This window comes from Polypterus senegalus, chromosome 16 (assembly GCF_016835505.1).
Source record: "Polypterus senegalus isolate Bchr_013 chromosome 16, ASM1683550v1, whole genome shotgun sequence".
NCBI lineage: Eukaryota > Metazoa > Chordata > Cladistia > Polypteriformes > Polypteridae > Polypterus > Polypterus senegalus.
The window spans coordinates 29580152-29601292 of record NC_053169.1 but is presented as its reverse complement, the minus strand read 5'-3'; the positions used below and the strand labels follow the sequence as shown (position 1 = coordinate 29601292).

The following is a 21141-nucleotide window of genomic DNA, read 5'->3' as shown; positions in this document are numbered from 1 at the left end:
TCAACAAGACCTCTTCCAGCAGCAATTCAACATTTTGCCAGATGGTCTCCCATTCAAGTACTTGCCAGACTCAATCAAGCTCTAAGCAATGGAAGGATTAGTTATTTAAAAAGAAATATTTATGCTATGAGTAGATAATGTAAAGATGCAATGGTTGGTGTAATTGAGAATTAATTTTTTTTTTGTTTTTTTTTGTATGTATTGTGCCTACGTGACCACATGGTAATACCCAAACTATTCCAAAGTGATGTTTGCACCGTTTTGTGTTTTTTGTATCTCACACCCTCGTAACCTTTATCGTAAGACCATCCCATATGCACAATGGAGCATTCGATCAGAAGAAAATATGAAGCTGGTTTTAAATTAAAAGTTGTTGAAGTGGTGGAAGAAATTGGTAACTGCGCTGCTGCAACAAAATTTGATGTGTCTGAGAAACTGGTGTGAGACTGGAGGAAGCAGGGAGATGTAAAAATAAATAAAGTGTCACATTTTTTGAACCGTCGTAGAAGTCGGGGTCCGATTTTATGAACGATTTTTCAGGTTTCAAGACCCAACTTATACACAACTATATACGATAATCTAAAGGCAGAGTCGCATTATGTAGCTTTCAGCAACTTTCAGTTGTAGGCTTCATTTATAAAACCTTAGCGAGTCGAAGACGGTCAGTGGCCTGCACCAGTAAAGCGTGTCACATAATGTAACATGCTCAGCGACTCACTCCAACTCGTCTGAATTTATCGGAGCGAAATGCAAATAGGTTTGATTTGTTTTTTTAGTTGTATGGGTGGACTCTGTGTGCATGAGAGCTGGCAACCAGTAAATGCTCATCTGGAAGAATAATGTGTAGAAATCAGAGGCAAGCAATAATTTTTGGACCTCAAAAACAGAAGTGTAGCTCATCTGTCTAATGTGTTGTTTATTCCACATTCCACAAAAGAATGAAAAAAAAAAAAAGAAAAAGGCAGAGATTGCAGGTGAACTTGCCATGTGTACTGTATTTCACCCTTTGTATGGCGCAATCTCCATCAGGCAGCACACAATTAGTGACCACAGTTGGGCTGGAGGTTGGCACTCAGCTAGTAAATGTGACACCACCAGTGTAGTTCAGTTGTTTAAACTGGGAGAGTCCAGTGACAAGATCAGCTGCTGTGGTCAGAAAGTCCGACATACCCCATGAGTACAAGACATGTAATGCGACATCAGTTTAAAGTTAAAACAAAACATGTAAAAGAGGACTGTAAGCATACATGAAAAGTGGAATAAAAAAATGAATAACCATAGCCGTCAAAATTGTTAAAGATCTGCATATATTCTAATTAAACTTAAGCCAATCTTGGTTTTGTAATAACCCTTAAATTTACCAGAATTAGGTGTTGATAATTATGGGCATGGTTAAAACAGTATAGACTGTGAAACTCATCTTTTCTGTTTTCTTTAGTTTCCGAGTATACAGGAGCCGTGAATGTCACTGGTGCTCATGTTCAAATGGCAATGCTGATTAAGGTAAATTTGCAATAGTAATGTATTCCTTGTTAAAGTACTGCAAACAGGTACAGTGTGCTAAGAGGAATTCCATGTAGTAAAGCAGTTACTGATGTTTTATTTAAGCCAAGCTCGAAGTGAGGATGCATACACAGGGCTGTCTTAACAGCATTATAGACCCCTTGGGCACCCCTACCTACAATAACCACTCAGTACGTCACAACATACACAGATTAGCATGGGACCCCCAAAAAACTGCCCAGCATGCCCATGTGTTAAGACGGCCCTGTGCCTTCGACAGTTAAAAGTGTAAAGTCACAGGGAAAAAATATGTCATTCTCCAACATCATTTAGTTATCAAGTCAGTTTCATGAAAGACTAAGTATATCATAACCAAGCAAGCCAAGATAGAAAGCCACGCTCAACTTGAAAGTAAAAGCAAAACACAGAGATCTCACAAGGCAGAAAGAGTACAAACCTACTAATTTTATGCATGGAATTTGACAATATGTACAGTCTTCACTAACTGAAATCCTGCATCAGCTCTCACTAGTATAATATTGCTGGTTTACATCACGGACATCACAAGAAGAAAAAGAATTTCTCACTACAGCATCCTAAAAAAACAAACCACATTGATCTACAATAAACAGCAGCAGCATGGGGACACAATATATACTATGCCCAAAGCAACATTTTATGGAAGAACACAAACCACAACATACAGTAATCATCAAAATGTACACTACCCAGAAATCCTTTCATGTTGACTTGAATACTGTTTATAGATAGGTGCCAGGAAGAAACTGCATCATATAGGACATGCGACTTGCGAATTCAGGCCTTGAGATCATGTAGTCGTCAACAAAATCCAAGGAAGCCAAGTATTTTTGCCGAGTCAGACTGATTCACAAGGGATTAGAAAAAATGATGCACCTTGAACCTGGGAAAGGCGCTATATAAATAAAATGTTTTATTATTATTATAACTGACCACATCGAGGGGCAGGCCTACACACACAGAGCAGTGCATGTCTAGAGTTGTTATAGAAGGCATGTAAACATTTAAAGTAGAGGCTTCCCACATTAAAGATTCAGCCTAATGACAAAAAAAAACTATATAAAATAAGTATTATTAAGCCGGCAAAGGCACCTTACGTGATTTGCATGGAGCTATAGAGAGAGTGTCAAGAGTAATACTGTGACAAGCAGCTCTGAGGTGTCTAACAAGAGTACGCAGAAATGTAAATGACCCCTGTATGTGGTAGTACTATAAAATCAATATAGTTATTAAGTCATTTCAAAGGACTGAATTTGACTACTGTTCATTCATAATCTTATATAAAGACATTTAAAAATAAAAAAAAAAAAGAAAATCGTGTACCATTTATAAATGTTTGGTAGTAATAGGAAAAAAACAAAACCTCACAAAAGCAGCGATTCAAAAAGTACTGATTTCTTGAAATGGCAAACTTTATGTTAAATATGTAAATAGAAAAAAACATTATAGAATTTCAGACTGCTAAAGACAGTATAGGAAACAGTCCTTCCCTTGTATCTTATCAGACAACTCTATGCTACATGTCCAGCATGTTTAAATTGAAGTTGGAGATGAAGAAATAAGATATTCATTGGCAGAAGTACAGGAAAAGAAACCAGACAGAGTCTCTGCCCCAGAGGTATTATTTTATTTACCTTCTTGATGCACAGATGACACTGCTGTTGATGCTAGTATATAAAAAAAAAAAAAAAAAAATCACTTGTATTGTTCAAACCAATAACAGGCGGGGCACGTGACCACTTCAAAACATTAATAATGTTGTTTAAATAAGTTACCGTGTAGCAGACAGATTCTTTTCATAGTGGCTCCAACAAGACTTGGCGGGAGATGCGTTTGCACTCCAATCAAATGTCTCTCCTAACATGACAAATGAAGTATAAGAAGAATGAGCCAAAATTCTTTAACACCCCAGATATAGACTAAGAAATGGTTTGGGAAATCTAGAGGGCCAGCTGGGACGTTTCTATTACCGGTTAGATGATAAAACCATATTAACTATCCAGGCAGGTCAAAATAAATAACTTAATAAAACATTTGCTAACTCAGCATGACTTAAAAAAATAATAAATGAAAAAACAAAAGCATTAAGCGGCTAGTAAACCCACCAGCCATGATTGAAAGTAGAGTAACAGCTGCTCTTATACAACAACCAGCAAATTCTGGCAAAACTTAATCACAGAGTTTGTTGCAAAGCAGGTGTTGCCTGTGCACGCCACTAAATGAGGTCCTGAATTAAGATGCGTAAATGTTAGTTAACTTGCTTGTAAAAACTAAATCCTCTTTTGGCATAAACCAGAATTTTTTTTTGCTTTCCTTTTATTTTTTGTAATGCTGCTTTGTTTAATGACTTTAAAACAAAGGAAGTAGTACACGTTGTTCATAAAAATGCTGCTGATCTGTTTTTTTCCCTTTACTAAATTTACAGTGGAGAAACAAAATGCACTCTGTTGTGTACAATTCCTGACACATGTACATGCATTATTTACATGTAAAAAAAAAAATGCTGTAATGAGAAGATACTTTAAAAATTTTGAAGTAAAAAGATTGCAAATGTCAAAAAATTACTAGGAATAGCAGTAGAAAGTGTATAACACCCACTCAATATTTGGTGTGATCACCCTTTGCCCTTAAAACTGTCCCAGTTACCTTCAGTACAAAGCTGTGCCCTTTTAAATAATAAATCTGGCTGGTCATTTATTTCAATCGACTTGAAGAACTTGGCTGGATTGCTTGCTTTCGTCTTTCTAAGTCTTGCCTTGATGATGTTGAGATTTCTGAAGAGGCCATAATGGATGTTCCTAAAATCCTTGTTATTTTTTTTTTCTTGATGAACTCGGCTATGTGTGGAGGGACATTGTCCTGCTGCAGAATGAAGCTGGGACTGATCGGATGCCCCCCTGATAGTATTACGTGATGGATGAGAATTTGCTTGTACTTCTCAATAGTGAGAATTCCATTAATTGTGACAATATCACCATCTTCATTCGTTGAAACGCAACACCAAACCTACAAGAACCTCCCTCATGCTTCACTCTTGGCTGCAGTCATCCATCTATGTAGCGTTCTTTAGTTCTTCCATAGACAAACTACCTCCTGATGGAGCTCACAATTTCAAATGTAGACTAGTCAGTGTAGAACAGCTGCTGAGACAGTTCACAACTCTACTCCTTTTGTTTCTGTGGGTAGGTGAGCATGCTGGCTTTGTTTTGACTTCAGAGTAATGGCTTTTTGACAGCAACTCGTCCAAGAAGACCACTTCTTTGGACTATAGAGGGGTGTTCTTAGGTCTTCCTTAGTGTCAAACTAAGTCAAAGCAAACTGGAAACTTTTAAAATGAAAATATTTCTCACAATTTTTAAAGGTAATATATAAATAAGGTACTAGATGTGTACAGTATGCGACTGTTCAACTTTACACTTAACCTTTTTGTATTTTTTTTTAACATTACAAAATCGTAAGTAACATGAAAATGCCACCCTTACCAAGGTACAGCCTGAGGTAATTACCTCGTAGTATTGGGTTCTCCACCTCTTCTACAGAAAAACCACCTCCTGATGGAGTCCACAATTTCAAATTGCTGCCTGAGGTGATTACCTTGTAGCCTCACCCAGTGCTGAAGATGGCCACATTTTGTCCTGTTTCAATGCTCCCTCTTACGCTGGTGTAAGAATTTATTATTTGAAGGTTAAACCGTCTCATCTGCCCTTCTCTTTCCTTTTCCCCGTTTGATTCCTTCAGTCCCCATTTCTGTTTCAGTTAATCAGTTTGGTTCCATCAACTCATTATGTCACTGATTACTACCACCTGCTTGTTATCTTTGTTGAATCATGCACTGAGCTACAATATACAGTTACAAAGGAAAGGTGGTCTGCTACTTAAGGTTACTTTCTTTAACAAAACACAAACCTCTCTGTAGCATTTAATAATTTAGAAAATTAATGTTTGGACATCTGAAATTTGCACTTTTCTACCAATACACTAATGCAGAAGACAAAAAAAAAAAAATCTGGGGTTCTTAACATTTTTGCATAGTACTGTGTATATACTGCATATGTAAAAAACAGAAGAGGTCACCATATTCACAATACCCATAATCCTCTGAAACCAAAAGATACCGCGTTTCGTAGGAGACAGCAGTAGTTCTCAAAATGAAAAATTTTAGTATGTTCGAGCCAATGGCCTGCTGTATATTTCACTTACTTCAATAAGTACATAATATACATTATAAATGGATATCTGTAATATAAAATCGGGGAACTGTAAATTATACAACACAAGAGCTGCCTGGCAAGCAGTTTAAGAAGTGAGTGTTTAGTTTAGCATGCCAAACCCACCACATGCATGAAGTGGCTGCTTGGATGAGACACTTTCAGCATCTCGGAGACTGTTGCCATATACCGTACATCCACCTGCCCTGATAACCACAACAACATTTATTTCTATAGCACAATTTCATACAAATGATGTAGCTCAAAGTGCTTTACAAGAGGAAGGAAAAGTTTATATATATATATATATATATATATATATAAAAATTATATACACACACATACAGGCAGTCCCCAGGTTACATACGAGATAGGGACTGTAGGTTTGTACTTGTATGTAAGTCAGAACAGGTACATAAATTTAATAGCTATTGTTGACCAACTGTAACCAAGTGCTCTGCCAATGAATGATGAAGTTTCACCTCTCTCTGACCTTATTATTTCTGCTTTATTCTCAATGGTGATGGTTTTTCTCTTCTTTACTGTATCACCAGCACTTGCATCAGATTTGTGTTTCAGAGACATTCTTGAAGGGTGAAGACAAAAGATTAAGATGAGCTCTTCTGCACAGCACTGTACACGCTACCACAGCAGGAAGGCACCAGTCATCAACACGTCTGATGTACTGACAAGAGACAACTTCCTGCTATGTCCGTAACAGTACAAGCAGGCTTGCTATTGAGAATGAATGGGGGCAGACATCCGTGCTTCATTACCAGCCCACCTCATAGTCACCTCCACTACAGTATGGTGCATGCAGCGTCCGCCCACCGAGAACGAACACGATGCGGCCAAATGTGGGTAGTGAATCGCCCCCATTCAATAGGCAGCCATCCGATACACACTACAATGCTACCCCCCCGCTGCCCCGTTCACCCTCAATAGCCTCCGTTCAGCCACAACCGGGTCACTGCTTGCAGCATTACCAGCCACCCAACGAGAACGAACAGGGCAGCGGTGTGTGGTGGGCGGGCAGTGAAACCACTTGCCGCTGGGAGCCACTTGAGGAACACTACACTGTGCGAGCAGCGAAATCGCCCCCCTCCAGCCACTGCTTGCAGCATTACCAGCCACCCATCGAGCTGTGTGTGGTGGGCGTGAAGTGAAGCCGCTTGCCCCCCCTCCAGCCTCCATCCAGCCACCGCTTGCAGCGTCTCCAGGCCGTAGATGACGAAGCGGATGTTACTGAGACGCATGCATCGTAGCTGTGGCCCCGTTCATATGTTGTAGGTCAGATGTCTGTAACCTGGGGACTACCTGTGTGTGTGGAGTGTGTGTGTGTGTGTATGTGTATGTATATATATATATATATATATATATATATATATATATATATATATATATATATTTTTGCAGCTGGAGATCCACAAAGGGAGAAAAAAAAAAGTGAATCACGTATCATAAAGTAGTTTTTATTCCAGAGCTTTCAACCCCTGCTAGGGGTCTTCATCAGAGGATAATGCCAGTACTAAAAGTGCCAGAGAGCTGGCTGAATATTGGCTATCAAATGAGAACGCCATCAACAGACACTTGGACATAAATCCAGCATATGCAAACTTAATTAAGAACATGTTCGTAATAAACAAAACTTTACACCCAATAAGAATCACACTGACTTAGCCACCTCTCCGCATGTAATTTTTGCTATATATTGCTTTTTGATTCTTGTAAGTCTAAGTATTACCCTCTGATGAAGACCCCTGGGAAGGGTTGAAAGCTCAGGAATAAAAACTACTTTATGATACGTGATTCATTTTTCTCTCCCTTTGTGGATCTCCAGCTGCAAATATGTAAACCGTATTACAGACCTTCTCTTCCATATATGAAGAAAAAAAAGATTGAAAAAAGAAAAATAAACAAATAAAAAATAATGCTAGTTTATTAATGTTCAACTGTTCTTCATTACATATTTTAATAGTTATAAAGAATTCTGTGTAGAGACTTAAAATTTAAAAAGAAATATGTTATCAGGTCAGTTCCTCAGTGGTGTAAAGCCCACCACTGTGTGTATGAAGTCTGTACGTTACAGGCCCACCCATGTCTACGCAGTTTATTTTTGAATTGCCTTTCTACCAAGTCTCAAGAATTAAGTTCAACTTTTAAGTTTACCCCAGACACAAGTGGGTTTTTTCGTTTTATTTAAAACTTTTGTTATCTGGTTATATTTGAAAATATAATAGGTTTTCTTTGTTCTATACAATTTCTTACTGAATATTGTTTACTATTCATTTTGTATTTTAAATTCTGTGGAGTATGTATTTATTATTTTTTTTTTTTTTTAAGTATGTACCTGATCTCCCTGCAACATTAGTGAACACTTCTTTTATTGTCTCTCTCTTTTTTTGAGGATTTCAATATCCAGTCCTACATACCTTACTAATTGTTCTTTATTGTCCTCCTAATACAACAGATGCAACTGAACTATGGAATCAGTTAAAATTTCTGCCCTATAGTTGGTCACTCTTGTGGGCAATGTAACATCTTCAGTGATATTCCTACAAGTAACCTTGTTATTTGCTCTTGACCCTCTTCTAGAATTGCGTGTTTTTGTATTTTGTCTAATTCCTCTTTTTTCTTATTCTAATTCAGAACTTTGTGCTTTATGTATTAATATATTATTTGGAGCTTAAGGTGTAACATTGGTTTGTATCCAGTGTTACTAATTTGATCTTCTTCTGTGCTATTATGCGGTTTGTACCTGTTAAACTAATTTGCAAAATGCTTAGAGCACAGGAAAGGCCCCATATCAATAAATTGTATTTTTTCCTGACTTTTCAGGTTTTTGAACTTTGGCTTGCTAATAGAATTAGAGTTTTAGAATATTGACCGATTTTAATGTTTAAGTCAATTCAATTTTGCTTTTGTTCTTGGTTTTTTTGAAAGTCTTGAAATATTAAGGACCTATTTTGTCACTTTGACCCAGGGATCTTTCATGATTCCTCTTTCCCATTTGTTGTTTGAAATAGAACAATTTAGTCCTTTTCTCCGGTCCTGTTCAGCCTATATACATCAGACTTCCAATATGATTCGGATTCCTGCCACGTGTTTGCTGACGACACTGCTATCGTGGGCTGCATCAGGAGTGGGCAGGAGGAGTAGTATAGGAACCTAATCAAGGACTTTGTTAAATGGTGCGAGCTGGTGGTGGATTTTAGGAGGACCAGGCCCCTCACAGACTTTGTAATCATCAGAGGTGACTGGGTGCAGACCTATAAATACCTGGAAGTGCAGCTGGATGATAAATTGGAATGGACTGCCAATACTGATGCTCTGTGTAAGAAAGGACAGAGCCGACTATACTTCCTTAGAAGGCTGGCGTTCTTCGACATCTGCAATAAGATGCTGCAGATGTTCTGTTTGACGGTGGTGTGCTGGGGAGGCAGCATAAAGAAGAGGGATGCCTCACATCTGGACAAACTGGTGACGAAGGCAGGCTCTATTGTAGGCACAGAGCTGGATAGTTTGACATCCGTGGCAGAGCGATGGGTGCTGAGCAGGCTCCTGTCAATAATGGAGAATCCACTTGCATCCACTGAACAGTATCATCTCCAGACAGAGGATCAGCTTCAGTGACAGACTGCTGTCACTGTGTTGCTCCACTGACAGACAGGAGATCGTTCCTCCCACACACTATATGACTCTTCAATTCCACTCTATTGGGTAAACGCTAACATTATACTAAGTTATTGTCTGTCTGTTATACTTTCATTGTCATCACTCTTTAATTTAATATTGTTCTTTATCAGTATGCTGCTGCTGGAGTATGTGAATTTCCCCTTGGGATTAATAAAGTATCTATCTATCATTATGGGTTACTGAATGTGTACTGTTGTGCAAAAACTGCAAAATTATCTACTGTGTATACTAGCACAAAGGTCTCCCATGGATAAGTCGGAACTTCATTTTATCGTATAATTTCTGGTATTTTATAATGTCAGCTGTAAAAGTCGAATGAAGAAATTCACGCTATTGGTCCAAGAGATGATGACATGCTAACGCCCACCTGAGAAAGTAACCACGGAGCAAACTGCTTTTTTTTATGTGGGTGCGGCAATGCGCTGTATCAGCGTGTGCTCCTAACCTCTCTCTTTATTGTGCCTATGTGACCACACAGTAGTACCCAAACTAATTCTAAGCAATGTTTGCATGTATTTTTTTTTTTTTTGTATCTCACACCCTCATACACCTTTATCGTAAAAGCATCCCTTATCTACGATGGAGCGTTCGATCAGAAGAATGAAGCTGGTTTTAAATTAAATGTCGTTGAAGTAACGAAAGAAATTGGTAACTGCGCTGCTGCAACAAAATTTGATGCGTCTGAAAAACCGATGTGAGATTGGAGGAAGCAAGAAGATGTTAAAGAAATAAAAAATGTTAAGTGTTGCATTTTTGAATGGGCATATAAGTCGGGGTCTGATTTTATGATCGATTTTTCGGGTTTCAAAACCCGAATTATACGCGAGTATATACTGTATTCAAAATTAAATCTATAGCATGAAGTGTGCAGAAAGTGGATGGGCCCAAATACTTTCTGAATTCAGTGTGTGTGTGTGTGTGTGTGTGTGTGTGTGTGTACTGCATATTAATGTACGTCCTCAAAAGAAAGTTGTATATGTGCAATAGTTTTAGATGTCTTAACCATCCTCAAGTGTGCGCTTCACAGTCTTACACTAAGCAAGTTCTGTGGAAGGATGCTAAAGAAACCAATTAAGAGGAATACCACTGGGTACCTCTACAAGTTACATCTGGATTTTCTATAAATATTTGAAAATGTAAAAGCAATGGTGGGCCATTTTAAAGATACCCAAAATGGTAATATCTACTTTTAGGTCACCAGTAACCTAAAATGAACTGACAATATTAAATTCTATGCAGTGTGTTCTGCAACAAAGTAGTTAACTATGCACAGTTACATCCTGTCTTGTACACAGGTTATTCTCCAGTTTCTGTTGCCCTGGACTGGATTAAACATCTTTGGAAATGCATCGAAGAGCCTATACTGTATTAACAGGTGACATACATACAGGTTTGCAGCAGCATGTAAAATGGCTGATATAATGTTTTATTCTCCATCCATCCATTTTCCAACCCGCTGAATCTTACAATAGAATTTAAGTTAAAAGTTTATCCATAAATTAGATTTTTTGTCTATTGTACTTTAAAGAAAAAAGAATTAAATATAAAATTTAAAAAATAAAGGCTGCTGCGTTAAATGTTTTTTTCATAATGTAGGAGATTTCAGACAAACATCATCTGTCCCACCAGCTAACACAGAAGTGGTAAAATGCAGAGTTCATCATAGTCCATAGCAATTTACTAGCTGCTGACATAGAAGCTGAAATATGTTGCCAAGAGGAAATGTACACAATAAATGAGACAGAGTATATGCAAAATATTAAACAAAAGCAAACTATATCAAATGAAATGGCAGACATACTGCAGGTGTAATGTATTAAGGCCACAAGGGCATTGGCTACAAATGGAGAAAATGAGATTTATCAGTCACAGTGGTAGAATATTCTATATTTTTTCCACTGTTTCAAGGACATATGTGACAAAAACTGCAAACTTTTACACAATACCACACTTTACAATCCTAGAGACCAAAACTTTCTGCTTGACAATTGGTTTACACGCACCGATGATTAAAGAAAAGCAAAACCACAGCGAGGCCAAAGCCACACTTTCCCTAGCTTATACTTGTTCAAAAGACTATTTAATTTCTCTTTATGGATTTTTAAAGCCCTAGAGACTTCCTTTGTAAGAATCTGTGGAATGAAGCAAACTGTGCAAGACCTTTTATAAAAGGCGTAAAAATACCACACAAATCAGATTTTTTAAACTAAGCGTGTCTTGGTAATAGGCTGGATTTAAGCATGCAAAGGCTATTAAAATTTTACTGCTTTCCTACAGCAAAATAATTGTGGAGAGCAATAACTCAGCTGGTTAATGCAATCTTTTGCATACATTTGTTGAATTTAAATTGGTCACCTTTGCATCTAACATTTAGAAGTTACTTCGATATTATGTAAAACGTATTGTCATATTAGGCTTATTTGAAAGATACATTGAATATTCTACAATATTAATTATGTATAATTAATTACTGTATATTTATATTGAGATGTCATTTGTGTTATTTGGTGGTGCTGGTTGTAGCAGAGAGTGGATTTAAGGGAGGCACTTAGTTCTGGCTGCTGTTCAGTGAAAGTAATGCATGCTCAATTGGAGCTAAATCAGTAAACTGATTTGGCCAGCCTAAAATTTTACACTTTTTTTTCTCCTGATAAAGTCCATGGTTGCATTGGCGGGGTTTTCTGGCCAACTGTTCTACTGTACGATGGCACATGGACCAATGGTTCTGCACTCATTTTCTTAATCAGGCATACAAGATGTTGCAGCATACCTCTGAAATCATTCTGGTGTTAACAACATTATTTGCATCATTAATAAAAATAAGTGAGCAATTCAGAGGTTGCATAAAACAAGCAAACCATGTTCTTATATGGCACTGCACCCACCATGGAAGAATCAACAGTTTGCTCTTACAGGGCTTTAACTTGCCTTCTGACTGGTGGAAGTTTATCTGTTCGTGATATTTTTCCAGTACTCCAGTATCCTAAATTTTTTCTAATCCAGCATTTTAGTTTAGTTTCACTACAGAGTGGATTTTATCATTCAACCTGGGAAGTCTTTGGTGAAGAAGCCGTTCATGGCTCCTTTACTCTTGTGCCATGGAGGTTGGTAATGATTTCTGCAAAATCGATTTTAAGTTCACATTTTCAGTGCTTTTATAAAGTAAAAACTGACAAGGACGTGAGCATCGGATGTGCTGCATGGTTTTGGGTTGGACTGTAATGCTTACGGGGAAGGATTTGGGTGTGACATTTTGCACAAAAACGTTGCGTTTTATTTATTTCTGTGTGAATTTCCTGTGTAACCAAAATATTCAGCACCCATTGTGTTCTGAACAAGTAACCAAGAAAGCAATAAGATAATTACAGTTTCTCTTTAGAGGTAAGTGTGTGTGTCAAAGGCTTAACATGTTAGCTATTTTGGTTCCTTTACATAATATCAAATAAATGGTATATCCTAATATCATACCTACTTATCTATGTGCTGATTGGTTTAAATTTAAATAATTCACATGACACGTAAACAACTTTAATTTAAATTCTTATTCTGCCTGGTAGGGTGAAGTCAATTCTTTCAAGCTTGTAGTAAGAGACGTCCCATTTTGAATTTCATTTATGAAGGCAACTCAAGACAATTCTTTATTTACTGAACATCTTCCCTGACAGACTCAATCTTTAACACTATTTTCATTTGCCCTAGAATGGAGGAGAACTCTCCAGAAGATTACTGGAATCACTTTCTCTTTTGATTCATCAGCCCGCTGCTTCTGCTTCCTCCAGTACAAATCCCCAATTATCATACTGGACAAGACCTCCGACGGGCAGATCTAGATTTCCTCCTGGAAGGAATTTTCTGTGGCTGTGAAGAGCCTACCTGTATATGTCACTAGTGATGTTTATGTGCATTGTTGTTTTGTTAATCTTTTCACAAATGGACATTAAACAGGGTCACCTATGGTGCCCCAACGTTTTACCTGTTTCTCATTTCATCTTTACACTACACATTTCATTTTCCAAAACTAGTCTGCTGGTATACAACTGCAAATTACAGTAGTGCTTTTTTCAATTTTGACCAAATTCACCTTTTCTTCCAGCATCCGAATTGCTTCATTTTCTTTCCGTTGACTGTTGAAATCTTCATGTTATTTTAAACCTACTAACTGCTCAGGAGGACACCATATAGAAAAATACGGACTAAATCCAAAACGACAGTCACAACACTTTTACGTAGGCACAAACAATGCAGACAGCAACACCCAAATGTCAGCCTTGACATAGGAAACGATGGCATATACAAAAATTAATATAAAGGTTAGTCATTTTTCTATAGAAATGCCTATAAATAAAAAATGTCAATTTACACTTTCCACTCAATATTATGTTTTTCATATTAACCTGAAATTGCTGCAGTAAACGTATTAAATAGTGAACTAAATCTTTGCAAGCTTCACAGTATTTCTGGATTTAAATGATAGTTGAATGTAATCACTTTTAAAAACTTCTTGTTTGTTCCTGCTGGTCAATTGTAAAAAGATGACTAGCCTCGCTGTAGGAGAATTCTAGGAATACTTAACAAAACATGGGAATGGAAGGGGGTGGGGAAGCGGTGTTAAAAAGAACACATTCCGCTTAAGGAATGCAAGTTAGTAAAAGGTTAAAGCAACAAAAATATATTTATTTTAATTTCTGACCTGGTTCAGTCCAAACTTATTTCAAACAAGTTTTATTCCTTCTTAATGGGGAGAGAAAAAAGAGATAAATTAAGAGGAGCATGTTACTCTTACCTACAAGACAAACAGTAGAATACTTTTTAAGGCTTTTAAATTGTTTACCTACATTGTTCGAATGTTTACTTTTGAATCGCTTATCCCTCAGCTCATCACACTAAAATAGATTTTTTTTTTTTTTTTATTCTTCAGGTTAAAAAAATAGATTTGGTTCATTTCTCCAGCTTTCCACTTCTCAATGAATTTTAATGAAATAGATTTAATCTACTATTAAACATATGGTAAGAGTTATGGGAAATTCAAGTTCAAAAGATGAAAAAAATTCCACTTGGAACTAAAATCCAACAGAAAGCACTACACGGTGCCTTCAATCTCATTGACAGAAACCTGGTAAACACCACCATAATGTTGTTCATTTCACTGTGTACCTTCTTTTCAAAGAGTATCTCAAATTTTAACACACGTACTGGTGCTAAGAATTTAAAATTCCAGAAAAAAGTACCATTTAAACAAAGGGAATTATAATAAACTAAAAGAAAAATATCTTTTTGAGCCTCAGTTGCTTTCAGATTAATTGACCATGGTGCACAAATGTGGCACTAAACGCAACACTGAAAACAGCATGGGCCACCAAGAAAAAGCAGAGTAGTAAAATACATACCTCATCATCAGAGCTCTTAAAAGGTATCATCAATCAACCCCAGTTGCAGGAAACTCTTGAATAGCTGAATAAGACTACACAGTGTAGCAACCCCTGGATCTGGGCCTGTGAGAGACACAATCCTCAGGTGGCCAAGAACTGCCCGAGAGGTCGGGAATACCTGGAGAATCCGGCTATAGAGCAGCCTTGTGAAAAACGTGACGCAGATACAGCATTTAGACAGCACTTTGATATTTTCTCTCAGCTGGAAAAGCCCACTGGTTCAGATACACGGCCACCAGCAAGCCTCAGATGTTGGGTCAGCTCATGAAGTCTGGAGTTAATATGGCATGCAGGTTGGCTCTGATCCTGGATTAGGAGAGTGAGAAGGAGCTAGGCAGCATCTGTGAGTGGATAAAGCAACTGGGAGCAGGGGTTGCTGCTGAAAACCTGAACAGCATTGCAGAATTGGGAGCTGAACAAGCCAAATGGTCCTTTTTTAGGACTACTCACCAGCAATCCGTGTAAAGAGGCTAACTGCATTCCTCCGATATTCATATACCACCCGAGTCAAAAAATTATTATTTACAAGGCTGTGTGGACGAGATGCCACATCTGTAATGAAATTTTGAAGCCATGTTTTGTACAAATAATATGTACATTAGAGTTTTTCTCAAAGCCATGGTACAGGAAAAATATATCTTTCATCATTGCAAACGAACCATTTCCTGTTTGTGTTACTGTGCAGAGGGTCACCAAATTCAGATGAAATGCGGATGACAAATGGTTTCCATCTATATAGATGACTTTGTATCTCTAACTTGGGCTTTTCCACTTCAAAAGTGGTTAGAAAAATAATAAATGCTACCAGAAGAATTTGCAGTTCTAGATAAATTTGAGTAAAAGAGGGAATATGAGAAAAAAATGTTTATTATTACTACTGAAATGGTGTAGTCTTAATAATGCAAGTTTTATTCTCAGTAAAGGAAAATTGTGGTAAATTTTAGGTGAGACAAGAGAACATTCTCACTGCTATACATTAGTATAATGACCAGGTTGTAATCATGATGTCCCACAGCGCAGCACATTTTTAACACTCCAACATGGCAGATCAAAACATCTGTTAAGGTTAGAAATGTTATCCAGAGGCTGTTCATTCTGAGACATTTTGCACTAGAATTACCAACACCTACGAAAAAACTTGTAAACCCAGCCCAGCTTAAATCCATTCGCACCTCTCTGTCAGCGTCTTTTGTTTTGTAAATATGTCGATAAACACAAGCAGCCTGCTATTCCATCCTCCCACCTCCACAGAAACAGCAAAAAGCTCTCCCACCTCAAGCCTTGATTATCTAGGAGTCGGGTACCGAGAGCTGTATTGGCTAAATAATATATTGTTATTTAGAACACATGCATTTCATGTGTATTCGTTGTCTACAAAGATCTATGCAAGTGCAGCATGACAGAAATGTTGAACACATACCCAAAAGACAAACTTTTTTCATGTTTTAGTACTAATGACAAAATTTGAAGTGTATAATGTGTGAAGACTGAAGTCCAAATATCAAATAAGCAATTTCACAAAAGGTACTAATATAACAAAAAAAGTGCGCTTTTATTCAAGACTTTAACCAAAGAAAAAGAAATCGGGTTAGTGTACTTCACTGTTACGACTGCTTTGGCAGTACAGCGGTAAGAACTACTGACTCATAATCAAGAGGTTGCAGGTTCAAGCCTTGCTGCGTCTCAAAATAACTATTATACAATAAAACAATACATTTGGTTTGAGTCTGCAACAGCCAGTGTAAATGTATAGCTTCTTTTTTTTTAGTTTAGTTTAGTTTAACTTTTTGTTAAAGAAATCTGGAATGTCACAAAAAGCAACAGACCAATTTTCCGTTTTTTGTTGGTGAAATTTTGGCCTAGTCTTTCACAATATTGAAACATGACATATCTGCTAAGGACAAATATCAGCCTCAGAATGTTGTGTGCACCACTTCTAAAAAAAAATCCTTAGATTTCATCTTCCAAACTTTGATTTGATCCTTCACTCTAGTAAAGAAGCCTCTCGGACATTGAAGGGAGAAATTTATAAATTGCAGTAGCATGTATGGGAGTGACACATAGCTGAAGGCGGTAAAACTGGAGCAAGTTAGGGAGAATGGCAAAGGAAATGGTCAGTACAGTATGGTGTGTCATGGAAAGAAAGGAAGTGAAATGCAGAGTTAAGAGGAAGACCTGGTATGTAGGCAACAGGTGTTGTGCTGAGGGGACACAGTCTAAGGCAGTTTGGGCAAGTGGAGTATGACGGAGTGAAAAAGTGGGCAGTAACTGAGTTGGGGAGGGGTGTTGTGGCTTAGAGGTGGTGGTGGTGATGGGTGACACTTACAAGAATGGGCATCACCCCAAAAGATGTTCAGTACTGCTGGGAGTGGAGGAAAAAAGATTTAGGGTACAACTTGTAAATGCAAGTAAACCAAGAAAATGGAATTTAAATTAGTGTTAATGATTAATGTACTTTCTATGAGAGGCGCAATAGATTCCAGAGTGCATGAACAGTGACTTTTTATTGTAGATAGCCTTTATCACCACAAAGGACTCCCCCTGTTCAATTACCTAGCTTTCATCCTCGCAAACTGTTATTTAAAAAAAGTAATGTTTAATACAAATAATTAACATGACTAACAAGTCCAGCTTGTAAAACCGTCTGGGGTACACCCAAAATAAAGCACAACTATTTTAAAAGTGGATCCAGACCAGGACCACACTTTGAAATGCACGATTAAAATGCTCAAGGCAATATGAGCAGGCACAATGACATTACATAGAACTTTACTCTTCCAAACAATTTTAAACAGATTTCGCAAAAGAGTATCTGAAACCTATAACATGATTTTTAAAAAATGCACATTATGATACTAATAGACTCAAAAAGTAAAACACACATAAGTAAAAAAAAAATCCTCTCAAAAAATTTGAAAATAAAGCAATTCTGTGTTATTTTCAGCCATTTTTGGCCAAACACAAAATGCAATTTTATTTCAGTAAACCTAAATTAATCCACTAGCTGAGGCAAACAGTATCATTTGGGTATCTTTCATCCAAGTTTTCAAACATGGGCCCCCAATACAAGTGCATCGCTTTGTGTAAATTAAGACAATGGCAGATAGGTGTTAATTATGTTCAAATGCTTTCTGTGAGAAAAGTGTTTCATTCTAAAATCTGCACCTTGGAAGAGATCCAAAACACTTAAAGAAACAAATTCTGTTATGAAAAGATAAAAGGGCACATTGATATACAGGCTTGTGTGAAAGTATAAAAGATCAAACATTTATGGTGGCACATATTGCCAAACATTACTCTTCAGAGAAGTCGAAGCAGCTGCCAAAATGCTGTGCCCTTAATGACATTACCAGGAAAGGTAGGCAGACCTGTAATACCCTCCAACTTTGAGTCTGCATTACAAAGGAAAAAAGTCAGATGAAAAAAAAAAATAAGGAAAAAAAGCATACAGCAGCAGGAATTTGTGGGAATGTTAAAACACCCAGCCAATAGTGTGTATACGCATGTAGATCAAGTACAACTAAAAACCACAATTCAATTGGGAACACTGGCCTGCATAAATCTCAAAAAATCTAAAAACAAAGATAGACTTGGTGGCACCACATTCATTTTTGCAGGATGTCTACAAGAATTATTCCTTTTGCTTAACTATGACTGTATGGTTAGTTTGAGAGAATCACCTCTTCTTGCCCCTCTACTTACTCCCACAGTAGTTTTGGGTGTGTCAGTCAAATGGGCAAATTAGAGAAATAATCCTAAACAAAGAATTATACAAAACCAAAAAAATACATACCTTTCTTGTAAGATAAGTTTGTTTTCTTTTTTCCACAAATCCTTAAAATCTGTGCAAAATTCATGCCAAACTGTGAAGAATGTATTCGGAGACACTTCTTTTTCTCCCATTTTGGGTTTTACAGAAAAGTACATTGTCAGTTCCAAAAAGCTGCAATAAAAATGATAAAGTAATTTTCACACTAAATATTTCAAAAATGCAAAAAACAGACTTGGAGGAATTGGTATAATTTAAAAAATAGAATATATATTTAAATTCATGATTTAATAACTTACATATAGAATTAAATTGTCTCATTATGTCGCTAAACACCGTAAGGACATTTGGACGAAATTCTGAATAAACATACACAGAGCTGGCATGACAAAAACTAAAGTGCTTGCATAAATGTGTTATTTATTTTTTTTATCAAGGAAAGTTATTTATGAGCATGGGGAAAAAGACCTTTAGCAGAGTGGGGGTGTAGTGCTTAATACAAACATCTCCCATCCATTTTTAGTTGTGTTTGCATATAATATGAGAAGCACCTACTGCAATAGCCCTATCTGTCTGTCTGATTTATTACAACAACTCAGAGGCCCAGAGTAGACCGATTCTGTTGAAATTGGGTACACTTATTCTTCAAAGAAATTTGTTAAGACAGTTTCATTTTCGTTGAGATGTTTCTAACAGATCATGTTATACAAGGTTATGAAATTTTAAACTCTCCAATTAAAAAAAGCACTGTAAAATCTGCAAATCCTTCTACCTTAAAACAAAGAAACATCTTGTGAGACTTCAGCTGCGAAATAGTATCCTGTTTCAATTTTACCTTGACAGCAGTTACATCAATTTCTAGATTTTCCTTTTTTACTCATCCACCCTCTCCACTTGGATCTCCAATACAATGCCACGAAAAGGGGGTGAGCGCTCAAGCAGCTCATACAACAGCACCCTTCTCCTGCTTCTTTTGCTAAGTTAATTCCTGACTCCCCCACCCCCCCCAAAAAAAAAAAACAAAAAAAACAAACAAAGCCACTATTCTGGAAAGAATGGACGAGGAAAACAAATACATAAGCATATATAAGACTGAATTGGCTGATCTAAAATCTGCAGATTGTTATTGAAAAATATCGACGTTATCAACCTGGAGATTAATTACACAGGAATTTTGCAGCTTCTCTAGTCAATACACACACAGGGTGGGTTTAGAAAGAGAACTGCGACTGATATTGGGGCAGAAGATCGCAGCCACCCATTCAATAAGAACCATGCTGTGATTTTCATTTCCTACAGTACATGAAGAGACTAATTATGCTGCACATAGCAAACATGAAGCAGAACTAAAGCTTGTGCCGGGCTAGAACAGCTGCTCAGCAGTAAAACGTACAACAAAGACTGAGTATGGGGTTACAGTTGTTACTATATATCTTGAGAGTTAAATTTAAATCTTTAAGATTAGTGTCTTCTTTGATATTCCTGTCATACTATAAATCAGTTTCTTTCCAAGATCCTATTTATTCAATCTTAAAGAACTACTGTGCTTTAACTAATATTAATAGCCAGATGGGAAACTTATTTTTCTTTGTAATTATTGGGTATACTTTATACTTGGTATACTTTCAACAACATGTTGTTGAAGAAAACTGAATAGCAATTAGTCACAGACCACCAATAATACACTTGACTCAATGCCATTTTTGCATCTCTTCAATTGTAATTTGCTATCTATGAAAGCTATTTAGGCTACATTTTTAACTGTATGACATTGTAGATTACTGTTAAAAAGCAGTTATTTAAAGTATTTTATCAACATATTAATTGCATTCTACACTGATCAGCCATAACATTAAAACCACCTGCCCAGTCCCCCTTGTGCCATTAAAACAGCTCTGATTCGCTGAGGTATGGACTCTGCAATACCTCTGAAGGTGATATGTGGTGTCTGGCACCAAGACAGTTGCAGCAGATCCATTAAGATGCAAGTTGCAAGGTGGGGCCTCTCTGGATCGGACTTGTTTTTCCCAGCACATCCCACAAAAGCTCGGTCCAATTCAGATGTGTCTAATTTGGAAGTCAAATTAACACCTTGAACTCTTTGTCATGTTTCTCAAACTATTCCTGAACAATTTTTGCTGTATGGCAGCGTGCATTATCCTGCTCAAATAGGCCTCTGCTATCAGGGAATACCACTACCATGGTAGTGTACATGGTCTACGATAATCTTTTGGTGTGTGTCAAAGTAACATCCACATGAATGTCAAGACCCAAGGTTTCCAAGCAGATTATTATTCACAGCTTCACGCTCCCTCTGTCAGCTTGCCTTCTTTCCATAATACCTCTTGCTGCCATCTCTCTCCCGGGAAAACTATGCACTACCTGGACGTCCACGTGATCTAAAACATAACGTGATTCATCAGACCAATCCTATCTTCTTCTATTACTCCATGGTCCAAATCTGAGTCTCACATGCCCATTGTAGGCACTTTTGGTG

The 21141-nt window shown here is 37.2% G+C and overlaps 1 protein-coding gene across 3 annotated transcripts in view; it reads right to left on the bottom strand.

Annotated features, from left to right (window-relative positions):
* fmn2b (formin 2b) overlaps nucleotides 1-21141 on the bottom strand; it is a 287893-nt gene that overhangs the window by 21931 nt on the left and 244821 nt on the right. For all 3 annotated transcript variants that reach the window (XM_039737958.1, XM_039737959.1, XM_039737960.1), the window contains one exon: nucleotides 18669-18818. In XM_039737958.1, the coding sequence (XP_039593892.1) occupies nucleotides 18669-18818 (150 nt within the window). The remainder of the gene's footprint in view (nucleotides 1-18668; nucleotides 18819-21141) is intronic.